General features: G+C 53.6%; 2 protein-coding genes across 6 annotated transcripts; one reads left to right on the top strand and one right to left on the bottom strand.

The window, feature by feature from the left end:
• Positions 1 to 2,415: 2,415 nt before the first annotated feature.
• On the top strand, positions 2,416 to 10,705 carry CFAP157 (cilia and flagella associated protein 157). Its single transcript, XM_084798119.1, has 9 exons — positions 2,416 to 2,723; positions 6,522 to 6,793; positions 7,367 to 7,520; positions 8,122 to 8,389; positions 8,746 to 8,876; positions 9,052 to 9,202; positions 9,762 to 9,928; positions 10,039 to 10,231; positions 10,521 to 10,705. The coding sequence occupies exons 1-9, from the start codon at positions 2,551 to 2,553 to the stop codon at positions 10,590 to 10,592; spliced, it is 1,581 nt and encodes a 526-aa protein (XP_084654245.1). The 5' UTR covers positions 2,416 to 2,550; the 3' UTR covers positions 10,593 to 10,705.
• Positions 4,471 to 12,477, bottom strand: PTRH1 (peptidyl-tRNA hydrolase 1 homolog). Of its 5 annotated transcripts, none has more exons than XR_014782420.1 (8): positions 12,244 to 12,453; positions 11,523 to 11,742; positions 11,266 to 11,365; positions 11,065 to 11,110; positions 10,699 to 10,966; positions 9,744 to 9,855; positions 7,339 to 7,488; positions 4,471 to 6,681 (listed from the first exon to the last, which is right to left on the bottom strand). XR_014782420.1 is itself a non-coding variant. In XM_084798123.1 (5 exons), exons 2-5 carry the CDS (start codon positions 11,716 to 11,718, stop codon positions 10,784 to 10,786), a joined length of 525 nt encoding a protein of 174 aa, XP_084654249.1. In that variant the 5' UTR covers positions 11,719 to 11,742; positions 12,346 to 12,477; the 3' UTR covers positions 10,492 to 10,783. The 5 variants fall into 5 exon arrangements, 2 of the variants coding, with proteins under 2 accessions (XP_084654249.1, XP_084654248.1); XR_014782421.1 differs by having other exon boundaries at positions 7,339 to 7,446; XR_014782419.1 differs by lacking the exon at positions 7,339 to 7,488 and having other exon boundaries at positions 4,471 to 5,196; positions 9,457 to 9,855.
• Positions 12,478 to 12,526: the final 49 nt, after the last annotated feature.

Raw genomic sequence — 12,526 nt, 5'->3', positions numbered from 1 at the left:
CTTCACCTCTCTCTGCTGTTTTTGGGGTTTTGTTCTGTTTTATTATTGCTGTGTGTGTGTGTGCGCGCGCACGTGTGCAGTGACGTACATGCAGATGACAGAGAAGGATTTCCAGGAGTTAGTTTCCTCCTTCCACTGTGGGTTCTGGACAAAGCTCATCAGCCTTGTGCTGCAAGCGATTTTACCTAGTAAGCCTTATTGCTGATCCATGTTTTCTTATTTTGAGACAGAGTCTCACAGAGTTGCCCAGGCTAACCTTGAATTTGTGTCGCCTGCCTGCTCCCCAAGAAGCAGGTGTATGTTAGCATACTTTTGTTTGTTTGTTTGTTTTTTCAAGACAGAGTTTCTCTCTGTATCCTTGGCTGTCCTGGACCTGCTTTGTAGATCAGGCTGGCCTCGAACTCACAGAGACCCACCTGCCTCTGCCTCGAACGCTGGAACTAAAGGCGTGCGCCACCATGCCCAGCATTTTAGTGTACTTTTAAAAACTTCTTTATTTTGGGTTCTTTAAATCGCTTTCTGCCTGCTCCTTCCCAATCCCTTCCAATACCCCAACCCCGGGTAGGAGAGAAGGGTTAGTGGGGAGAGGGGCTGTAGTTTTCCTTAGCTCCTTCCTGCTCCTTGGGGGCAAATCTTCATTTCTGGATATCTGACTTTTCCTCATCACACTGCATCAACAGCAACCAAGAGCAGCAAGAGGAGAGCATCAGCAGTCTTTGTCTCTCTCAGAGCCCCCAAGCTCTCTGTCTCTCTCTTTGTCATTTATCCCAATAGGCAAAGACCACATCCCCTCAACCCCCCCCTTTCCCCCTCCTCACCCTGCCCCCCCCCCCCCCCGCAGGTAGGTAGCTCACAGCTGACACACATCACACACATCCTCTCATGAGGCAGCTGGCAGCTGTGGACAAATTGGAGCAGCCCCCATATCCCACACCTAGAATTAAAACAAAAATGTGTTTACATAGAAACCAAAACTTCCACAACAGGTGTGCACGGCCACACTTGGCTGCCATCCTCTGTTCTCCCCCACCCTGCCCCACTTCCCTTAGCCCAGGCTTTCTGTCATTCTTCTCGCCCTATCCCACCAAACAGCAAAGAAGTACAGTGTTTATTTATTTATTTATTTTGGTTTTTCGAGACAGGGTTTCTCTGTGTAACCTTGGCCATCCTGGACTCACTTTGTAGACCAGGCTGGCCTCGAACTCACAGCGATCCACCTGCCTCTGCCTCCCAAGTGCTGGGATTAAAGGCATGCACCACCACGCCCGGCTGCTGAAGTACAGTGTTTTAACGTCCTGCAGAAGCCCTAGTTCCCAGTCTCCCAGGGCTCAGAGGGAGCCCCGGGCCACTCCTCCAAAAGCTGCAGCGTGTCTTCAGGGGGAAGCTCCTACGGCAGGCCAAAGCACAAGCCACCAGCCCGCTAACCCTGGAGCCCAGGCCACAAGCTGCAGCTGCTCTGTCCTTCCAGGGGCGACACCAGGCATTCACTCCAGTGACTGGGAGGTTCAGGCAGACCTTAGAGGAATCCTCTCTAGGGCTCTGCATAGGATAACTGTTCCCTCCTGTGACACCCGCAAAGTTGAGCCTCACTCACAGCGAACCCACTCAGTGCTCAGTCATTGCTGATCGTGATGAGCGGCCCCAAGCAAGCCTAGGGACCAAAGAGCAGACACACTCATAAACTGAAAAAGAGCCCAGTGTGACTGGGGAGATGGCTCAGTGTTGAAAGGATAGAGACCTCACAGCGAGATACCTACTGTCCCCATCTCACATCTGTACGCTGCCTCCCCCGCCCCAGGGGTTTTCCCTTCCTACCAAGCTACAGCCAAGAACTTCACTCATCCCGGGTAGCACTGCACAGACGGAGCCCTGCCACTAAACTTTAAGGAAATCCCAAGACCCCGGCCTGGGAGCCTCCACTCTAAAATGTTATGTGGCTGTGCCACTAAAGAATTGACAGGCTGAGCCGGGCGTGGTGGCGCACGCCTTTAATCCCAGCACTCAGGAGGCAGAGGCAGGCAGATCGCTGTGAGTTCGAGGCCAGCCTGGTCTACAAAAGTGAGTCCAGGACAGCCTAGGATACATAGAGAAACTCTATCTCAAAAAAACAAAAAAAGAAAGAAAAAAAGAATTGACAGGCTGGTTTAGGGGGGCACTTCCTAGCTGGGGACTCAGTGATTGTTTATTCTGGTCTTGGCTAAGAAAGAGTCTATGAGGAGGTTGGACCGGCTCAGACCTCCATCTTCTGATTATCCAGTCCCAAAGTGACAGGCGAGGCCCCTTGATGATTGTAATTAACTTACCCCATTATTTATTCCCATTTGAGGGAAGCAAAGGTCTTGCTGGAACCCAAACCTGTCCCCAAGAGCCTGGCATCCTGTCTTGAAAGGCTAGGCCTAGGCCAGACATGGGCTCCCTGCCAGGAAGGGGACAGTGGCCCTTTAAAGGCCGCCCTCACTCTATCAGGCTGTTGCTATGTGTAGGACCAACTTCCTTAGCAACTACCTGGCTTCTTTTAAAGGGGACTTGAAATAGTGGTTGGCATCGGCCATGGCTCCCAAAAAGAAGCCAAACAAAGCAGGAAAGGAGATTGAAGGCAAGAAGAAGAAAGGAGGCAAGAAGGACACCAGTGCATCCAGGAAGTCTCCAGAGTTGGCCATGATAGAGGAGCTGAAGGAATTCTACCACAAACAGATCCAGGACCTGGAGGACAGGCTGGCCCGGTGCGTGGCCAGCAGGGGCTCTCAGTGCTCAGACAGGGAGAGCCCTTAGGTCTGGGCCCTCCCTGCCTCAGTTTCCTCTCAGCGGGCACCCCTGAAGGTGCTGAGAGGATAAATGGGTTTCCCTGACCCTTCACAGCTCCCAGAGCTTGGGGAGCACACCGCTACTTAGCATTAGCCTCTCAGTCCCAGGTAAAACCCCGCACTCCCACCCCGCCCCAACGGGATTTTAAGCATTATAAAAGGGGACTTTAATCAGTGGGATAAATTGGAAATGGCTCCCTCTGGTGGCCAGGGAGATCGCTCATTCCCTTCTTTCCTTACTCCAAGATCCAGTGTTGTTTCTCTCGGCTGGAGCTGTTTCCCTACGTGTATTTGTTTTGTTTTAGAGACAGGGTATTACCCTTTAGCCCAGGCTAGCCTCAACCTCCCAAGTGCTGAGTGCGAGTACAAGTGTGAACCACTTCAGGTTCCATAAATGGGAGCTGAAGATGGGGACTTTCCTGCATGTGGCATTCTATCCTAGGGCTGGTCTGTATGTGGCAGAGACGACAGGGAAGGGACCCTCTTAACATTCAGCTAGAGACGTTGCACTTGCTCACTATTTATTTTACTTTAAAACTAATTTTTTCGGGCCAGTGTGACTGCTCAGTGGCACTTGACCCTCATCCCCCAGGACCCACACAGTAGAGGCGAGAACCAACTCGCCTGCAGGTTGCCCGCTGACCTCCACTGTGCGAAATGGCCCACATGCATGTGTGTACCCAAGCAGTAGATAAAAATACAATAAAAAATGTTTGTAATGAGAGCTGGTGAGACGGCTAAGCCATTAAGAGCAGTGGCTGCTCTTCCAAAGGTCCTGAGTTCAATTCCCAGCACTCAAATGGTGGTTCATGATGCCCTCTTCTGGCCTGCAGGTGTACATGCAGACAGAACACGCATACATTCACTCATTTAATATTAATTAAAAATAAAATAAAATGTAAAAACTAAAGCCAGGTGTGGTGGCGCACACCTTTAATCCCAACACTAGGGAGACAGAGGCAGGAGGATCTTTGTGAGTTCAACACCAGCCTAGTTTACAAATCAAGTCCAGGACAGCCAAGGCTAACACAGAGAGACCCTGTCTTGAAACAACAACAAAACAAAACCAAAAACCTATAGTTTCTAAGCTGGGCATGGTGGCAGGTGTGTACAATCTCAGGTTTGTTCTAAGTTCCAGGCCACCTTGAAGGCTACCCAGTGATTTCCAGGCCAGCCTGGACTTGCAGCTGGGTCTTAAGAGAGCAAACAATAGCCAGGCGGTGGTGGTGCATGCCTTTAATCCCAGTACTTTGGAGGCAAAGGCAGGTGGATTGTTGTGAGTTTGAGGACAGCCTGGTCTAAAAAAAAAGCAAGGCTACACAGAGAAATCCTGGAGGGAGAGAGGGAGAGCACATCAAGCTAACTTGCTGACAGCTGGGAGGCACCTGCCCCAGTCCCCAAGTGTAACACTTAAAAAGATAAGCAGGTGCTGGGAGAAGGGTCAGGGACTAGAGCGCCTGTCACTAAAACGTGAGGACTAGAATTTGGGTCCCCAACACTCATACAAATGAGCAGGTGTGGTGCCCACCTGTAGTCCCAGTACATGGGGAGCAGAGATAAAAGGTCCCCTAGAGCAGCAGTTCTCAACCTGAGGGTCGCGTCCCCTTATGACCATTGGAAAATACAGATACTTACATTGCAAATCATAACAGAAGCAAAATTAAAGTTATGAAGTAGCGATGAAAATAATTTTATGGTGGGGGGGGCTCACCACAGCATGAGGAGCTGCATGTGTTAAATTAAAGGGTGCAGGGTTACAAAGGTTGAGAGTTGAGAACTGGGCTGGAGAGATGGCTCATTGGTTAGGAGCACTGTCCGCTCTTCCAAAGGACCTGGGTTCAATTCCCAGCAACCACATGGCAGCTCACAACTGTCTATAACTCCAGTTCCAGGGAATCTGACACTCACACACCAATACACATAAAATTAAATTATATATATAATTTATATATTGAGAACCATTGCTCTAAGGCAGGCTTAGTGAGCTAGCTAGACTAGTGAACTTGTGAGCTCTGTCTCAATATATAAGGTGGCAAGCCTCGATTTCCTTACCTCTAAAATGGGTTTACTTATCACAGCCCCTACCTACATCCTGACATGTCACTGGGGAATGCCTGTACACAGGACTCATTCAAAAGATTTATGAATAAATAGTTATGAATAAAACAACTTTCCAAATACTTCAATTCTGCCATTTGAAACCAATAAATATGGCACTCCTACATTTACAAATGTCGGGGCTGGAGAGATGGCTCAAAGGTTAAGAGCACTGATTGTTCTTCCACAGGTCCTGAGTTCAATTCCCAGCACCACATGGTGGCCCACAGCCATCTATTCTGTGATCTGGTGCCCTCTTCTGGCCTGTGGGTACATGCAGGTAGACCAGGCTGGCCTTGAACTCACAGCAATCCACCTGCCTCTGCCTCCCAAGTGCTACAATTACAGGTGTGCACCACCATGCCTGGCCACAATTAAATCTTTTTTAAAAAATTTACAAATGTCGGCCGGGCATGGTGGCGCACGCCTTTAATCCCAGCACTTGGGAGGCAGAGGCCAGCCTGGTCTACAAATCCAGTCTAGGATAGCCAGGGCTACACAGAGAAACCCTGTCTCAAAAAATAAAAACCAAAAGAGAAAAAAAAATTTACAAATATCCCTTGACCTAAGATACCAGATGGAAATATCAGGAAAAATAACATTTAACACATAGTTATTGGGTGCTTAATGTTTGTTAGGTCCTGAGATGCAGAGGCAGGGGTGCCCAGTGCAGAAGGGCTTGACCAGCTGAGCAGGCTGACTGTAGAGACAGGCATTGTGGGTAAGAGCTTCAGCTTCCAGGTCTGATAGGCTTGGGTTCAAGTCCTGATCTTGTCAGTTTCCCTGTCTGTGTCGCTGGGGAGTCTCAGCAAACGCCACCTCCTGCAAACCAGAAACAGGCATGAACATCTGTTACCACTGTGAGCACAGGATAGGCTCAGCCCCCACGGGACATACATTTGAGGGAGGCAACCAGGCGGAGGTAACACACCTTTGGTCCCAGCACTCAGGAGGCAGAGTCAGGTTGGGAGGCCAGCCTGGTCTACATAGTGAATCCCAGGACAGCCAGAACTACATAGTGAAATCCTGTCTCAAAAACTTCAAAACAAACAAAAAGCCCAAGAAAACAAAACAGAGGCGAGGTGAGAAATATAAAGTGCTGCCCAGGACTCAGTAAAGTCCTGGAGGGCAGAGTTCAGAACCCAGAACCCTGGGGGGGGGGTGGGGATGGGGAAGCCAGACACATAACCCTGGCCTTGACAGGGGTGGCTCTCTGAAGTTGGCCAGCTAGCTCGCCCAGGTAAACTGGTACACTTTAGGTTCAATGAGAGATGCCTGGTATGGTGGCGCACAACTTTAATCCCAGCACTCGGGAGGCAGAGGCAGGTGGATCTCTGAGTTTGAAGGCAGCATGGTTTAAAGAGTGAGTTCCATTCAGGGCTACACAGAGAAACTCTGTCTTAGGGGCAGGGGGTTGAGGGGGGGTAGTCCAAATGCTGAGCACAGGCTGAGGTTAAGGCCTCAGGGCAGGAGGCACAGTGGGAGATGAGACTGGATTCTGACCAAGGGAAACTCCAAATGGCTCTTTATGGAAGAGGGTCTGGGAGAGCAGGTCCAGTGGCCGCTGGTGGCCAGGCCTGGCCCGGCGTGACCGTGAGTCTCTGCCCTGCGTCACCCCAGGTACCAGCGGAAGTGGGATGAGCTGGCTGTACAAGAGAAGCTCTTCCGCCAGGAGTTCGAGCAGCTGGCCACCAACAAGAAGGAGATTGTGGCCTTCCTCAAGCGGACCCTGAACCAGAGAGTGGACGAGATCACGGACCTCAACGACCAGCTGCAGAACCTGCAGATGGCCAAGGAGATGGAGAAGGATGCCTTTGAGGCGCAGCTGGCCCAAGTGCGCCATGAATTCCAGGAGACCAAGGACCAGCTCACTACAGAGAACATCGCCCTGGGTGAGGGAACCAGGGGACCAGCTCTGTGTGAATTTGCCGCTGAAGGCTGCAGGGCCCAAATCCATATTGTGGCAGGGGCCTCACTGCCTCACCTGAGAATTGGGCACACCGCTGCTAAGTAATAATAGCATGCCACTTCAAACACAATCTCCCTTAACTGTCCGCACGTTCCCAAGGCCAGAAATGCTCCCTTCCCCCTCCCCAGTTTGTAGATAAAGAAATACTTCAAAAAGATGGGGAACATCATCTAGGCCACCCATCTGAAAGGGCGTGTTGAGACTTGTCTGCCCTGGGGCAGCTGCTATGGCCACTGTTACTCTCATCTGGGGAGGTATGGGGGGGGGCTTCTTGAGGAGTGGGGACCTGAACCATGGCTCGGAGGGATTAGAGTGTGGTGGGAAGGAGCTCAGGGCTAGGCACGGCATGCGCAGACCTGTCCTGTTGGGAAAGCAGAGAGCACACTGTGGGGAGGGCGGGGAGGAAGAGGCGGGCAAGGCTGCGACCTCGGAGGGGTGTTATCAGGGCCCTCAGAGGCAGCTTCTCACCAGCCTTGTGGCTCCTCCTGATGGGCAGCGGGGAAGCTGACCTCGCTGGAAGAGTTCCGGCTGCAGAAAGAGGAACTCACGGAGAAGTTCTTGGTCCTGGAGGACCAGCTGCAGAAGCAGGAGGGCGAATACAGGAATTACGTGTACAACCTGGAGAAGAAGTCCGTGCTGGACAAGGACAGGTGGGCCGGCCGGCTGGCCACCTGCTGGGGCCACACACGCCAGTCCCCAGCTAGCCTCACTAGAAGGGGACTCCCCTGCCTCTGTCCCCCCAGGACCCCCAGATTGGGACTGGGATTTATAGGGGGTGGGGTGAAAAAAGGAGTAAGCTCCCAGCCAGACCCCAGGATGGCACTGGACAGCCCCGTCATTTTGCCACTCGTTGCTTTGTGTTTACTGAATAGATATGAATGTTTCAGGGGGCCTGGAGAGATGGCTCAGAGGTTAAGAGCACTGACTGCTCCTCCAGAGGTCCTGAGTTCAATTCCCAGCAACCACATGGCGGCTCACAACCACCTCTATGGTGGCTTACATCTATAGTGAGATCTGATGCCTTCTGGCCTTCAGGTGTACATGCAAGCAGAGCACTGTACACATAATAATAAATAAATCTTAAAAAAAAAAAAAAGAATGTTTCAATGGTCCAAATTCAAAAGACTCAAAGATTCTCTGAAGAAGAGCCTGGGTACTCTGAGACACCTCCTCCTTCTAAAAAAAAAGGGGGGGTTACTAAAACTTATACCCATCTGCTTGCCTCCCTCCCAACCCCACCCTCCTGGCCAGACTGAGAAAGGAAATCATCCAGCGCGTGAACCTGGTAGCCACTGAGTTCCGAAAGGTGGCCACCAACCAGATGTGGGAGACGACCAGGCGGGCCATCTTAGAGAACAACAGCATGACGCTGCAGCTGTCCAAGGTGTCCCAGGAAGGCATGCAGCTGTTGCAGGAGAACGAGCAGCTCAGGGGCACGCGGGACAAGCTGTACCAGCAGCTGGAGCTGCTGGAGAACACCCAAGAGATCATGGCCCGGAACAACAGGGGCCACCAGAAGGTATGGCCACCGGGCCCTCCTCCGTCCGCCATGTGAAAACGAGGGTGGGCCCCATGGCAGAACTAAGTCATGAGGGGAGGAGGGTTCGCAGTGAGGTCCTAGGCTTTCCTCATGGTGCGGGGGGAGGGGTGGCGCTTGGCCCTAGCTCGGCAGTCTGTTGGCTTTAAAGCCCTCATAACTAAGTTGGAGCCCACCTCCTGCCTGGCTGCTGTCCAATGGTGCTGCTGGCCTGCCTGTACATGGGAGCAAGTCCTAGCTGTATCTCAGGGAGGGAGGGAGGGAGGGAGGGAAGAAAGGAGGGGTGGCCGGGGTCCCACCATAGGTAGGCGGTAGGCGACACCTGCCCACCCCTGCAGATCATCCTCATGCTGACTGAGAAGTGCCGCCAGCAGAGACAGGACACAGAGGAGATGGAGCATCTGCGCCTCCTGCTGTCCCAGGAGGAGCAGACCGTCCAGCAACTGCAGAAGGAGCACGAGACCCTCAAGTGAGCCTGAGCTGGGCAGAAGGCGGTGGAAGCCTGCTAGGGAATTAATTCCCTTGTGGAGAGCCTCGGGGTTTGGTCTGCCAGACCAGCTGAAGGCCGGGTTTAGCTGGGCTGCAGATAAAAGGCAGGGCCGGGGGACTGGGCAAGCTGTGTGCTTTCTCTCGTCCTGGACCAGGAGTGAGAAAGAGCAGGTGGAAGAGCAGTTGAGGGAGCAGCAGGCAAAGGCGAACAGGCTACAAGAGGAACTGACTGAGAAGGAGAAGGTTCGGGCCAACCTGGAAACAGTCCTGACCCAGGCCACCTCCCTCCTACGGGATATTGTGCAGGTGAGCAAGCAGTGGGCGACGCCAAGAGGCCAGTGGACCAAGGACAGAAGTTGACCTCAAGAAACTTGCTACAGGGACCAGTTGTAGAAGGCCTCTTTCCTGAGAGGCTCACGGCCAGACTCCTTTTCTGATTCTGGACCTCAAAGATCCATTCAAGAGTGGTGCACGCCTTTAATCCCAGCACTTGGGAAGCGGAGTCAGATGGATCGCTGAGTTCAAGGCCAGCCTGGTTTACAAAGTTAGTCCAGGATAGCCAAGGGCTACACAGAGAAACTCTGTCTTGAAAAAAAAAAAAAAAAGAGTGGTTCTAATCATACTGGGGCTGAATAAGTTCAAGGCCAGCCTGGGCCAGGTGTGGTAGTGGAGACCTTTAATCCTAGCACTTGGGAGACAGGGGCAGGTAGTGGAAGAAGAACAGAAGAAAGAAAAGATTCCTCTCACATCGCCAAAGAGTTGACTTCCTCTTCTGAGGCTCCTCCGGCATCGGAGCATCTCACAGAGAGGCAGGTGGGTAGCTGGGCCGCTGTGGCATTTAACCCACCTTGCACCACGCCAACAGATGAGATCGGACGCAGAAGATGGCGACTTCGACGTGGTGTTCCAACTGCAGCGCAAGGAGCTGCTGCAGCAATTGCTGGCTTTGCTCAGCTCGGCTGTGGTTTCAAAAATACACCTGCATGTGGGTTCCCACCAGGACAAGCAGACCCAGGGCCTGCCCAAAGAGAGGTGAGCAGATAGCCCTGGGGGCTGGAGGTGGGGGAGGGGGAGCCTCAGCTGACCCTGGCTCCTCCTCTCATGGAGATGGAGGGGATGACCCCCGGGGTCCTTCTCTACAGCCAACTCAGCACCCAGAAATCCAAGATGGTGGGCGCCTCTCTGCTCCAGCAGCTCTCTACCATTACAACCTACCAGCCAGGAGATCTAGGGCTGGTGCCCCGTCGGGTCCGCATCCCACCCAACCCCCAGGATCTCAGGTCACTCTCCCACGTCACCCGAATGGGGATCTGCCAGTTACAGAATACTAACGAGGTAGGGGTGCCAGGGACCCTGAGGACCCCAAGGTGACAGCTGGCCCTAGTTCTGCCAGGCTGTCGTTGGGTGGCCTCCAGTGGAATGGCGGAATCATTGATCCTTCCCGCCTATAAAATGGCCTGACGAAAAAAGGCTAAAGCATACCCATGCATCCCTTGGGAAGAGGGTTTGACAGACCCTTTTGTCCCCACCCCACTGGCAAGAAATGGGCTAGACGCCCCGCCCCTTCTCCCCCCACCCCCCCGGGAGGCTTCAGATTTCAAGCCAGCATCTTTTAATTTTGCAGATCTACCCATCCAGCACTCTCAAAAGGTTCAGAAAGTTTAGCCTTCCTAGACGTTTCCTACACCGCAAGTAGCACACTGAGGAGAGACGCACAGAAACAGACTGCTGTGGACACAGTCCCTCCTCGAATCTGCAAGTGGCCTGGGGCAACCCAGAGAAGTTGCATAAACAGTGGTTACCACACGAGTCAATGGCAGTTCTGTGGCCCTTTCTGGGTGTCAGGGCACCGGCAGGCAGTCCATCAGGTTGATATGTCCACTGGTGTTAGAGGCCTGGCAGTGGACCCTGGCTTCGAGCTTGGATGTGGTCCAGGAGCAGGTCGGTGGCCTGATCCAGCAATGGGGGCAGTAGCTCCTGCTCCTCCGGGGAGAAGCGGCCCAGGACATGAGCCTCCACCATATTAGGGTGTGTAGGGCGCCCGATGCCTACCCGCAGCCTTGGCATTGCCTGTGCGGTGCCAGGAGAATGAGGGTACCTTGGTGAGATACACTGGGAACCCATGCTGGCCACCCCCACCCAGGGGGAAGGCAGAAGGGTAGACTCACGCTGGACTTGAGACAGCTAATGCAGGAACGGACTCCATTATGGCCCCTTGGAGGGATGTAAAGAGTTGTCAGTACTTCCTGAGGCAGTGCCCTTCCTCACTTGCGTTGCCCAGGCCTCCTTCAGGGCAGCCCCCAACAACCCTACTCCACCCCAACAAAGGCCAGCATCCCTACCCAACCCTGACCACATGCGAGCCTCACCTTGCGCTGCCCCCCAGCTTCAGCGCCAGCTTTCCCAGGGGCTTGTCCAGTTCGTCATGCACCAGATAGATCTCCTCCGCCGTCAGCCCAAACAGCTCCGCTTGGCACAAGGAAATGACACCCTACTTAACTGCCCATGTGCTCAGAGGGATTGCAACAACCCCCATATATAAAGAAATAGGCTCCCCAAGTCCCCACTGTAGTAACTGGGGCTCTGTGGTCCCTGTGCCCTCTTAGCCATGAAACCCACAACTCACCAGCTTGGGCCACACTGCGTCCATTGACGTTCATGAGGCGCCGCGGTCGGAGCAGCACCAGCTGGGCATCTCCAAGCGGGGCCAGGGCGAGATCGGCAGCGCATCGGGAGTCACGAGCCCAGCTCTCCGCCACTCCTAGTCGCCGCGCAATTTGTCCCAGCACTGCCATGCCCACGCTGTGCCGAGTGCCAGGCATTCCAGGGTTCCCCAGGCCAGCTACCTGCAGGCAGCACCACAAAAAACAGACCAGATAATCATGTCACATCACATAGGAGTCAAAACAGTGGCTAGAAAACAGAGAGGCGAGCCAGTGTCGGGAAAGAACCTTTAAGGGCCTGGTGCAGGAGCGAGACTCCTAAAAGTTTGGAGCCGATCAAGATTGCACTTATTTAAGTAGAAAAGCTGACAAGCAGCCGGGAAAGATGGCTCAGAAGCTAAGGGTACTCGCTGCTCAGCCTGGCAACCTAGGTTCGATCCCCGGGACCCATCTCCCATGGTGGCGAGAACCAACTCCCAAGTTGCCCTCTGACAGCTACACGGCACACGCACAGAAACGCATACACAAATGAACGTAACCTAAATGTTCAAATGTTGGCGGGGGCGGGGTGGGGTGGGCACTGACAAGGAACTTGGGAGACTTTATCCGGGAGGCAGTGGCAGCAGCGGAGCCAGGTCCCGAGTCCCTGAGGAGTCACCCACGCCCTCCCCCCCACTCACTCACCAGCCACCGCTTCCCGGGGAACTGGGCCTCGGAAACCTGCCGGCTCAAGGCCCAACTTCGCCGCATCCTGGGCCGAAAAAGGCCAAACTGCAACATGCTTACCCCATTCACGACCGGGACCCCGCCCCTTGACGTCAGGCAGCCCTAAGCCGATAACATCGCCACATGTCGAGCGACGACCAATCCAGGCTGGGTTCGGCGTCCGCCACGTTTCCGTGGGGCGGAAGTGGGCGGGGCGAGTACCAAGGCGAGCCTCTTGAGTGCATTCCAGGACAACGCGTCA

The sequence above is a fragment of the Acomys minous genome (genome assembly GCF_964271855.1).
Source record: "Acomys minous genome assembly, chromosome: 10".
In the NCBI taxonomy this organism is placed as follows: Eukaryota; Metazoa; Chordata; class Mammalia; order Rodentia; family Muridae; genus Acomys; species Acomys minous.
Note: the sequence above shows the minus strand (reverse complement) of the source record. Positions and strands in the feature narration are given on the sequence as shown.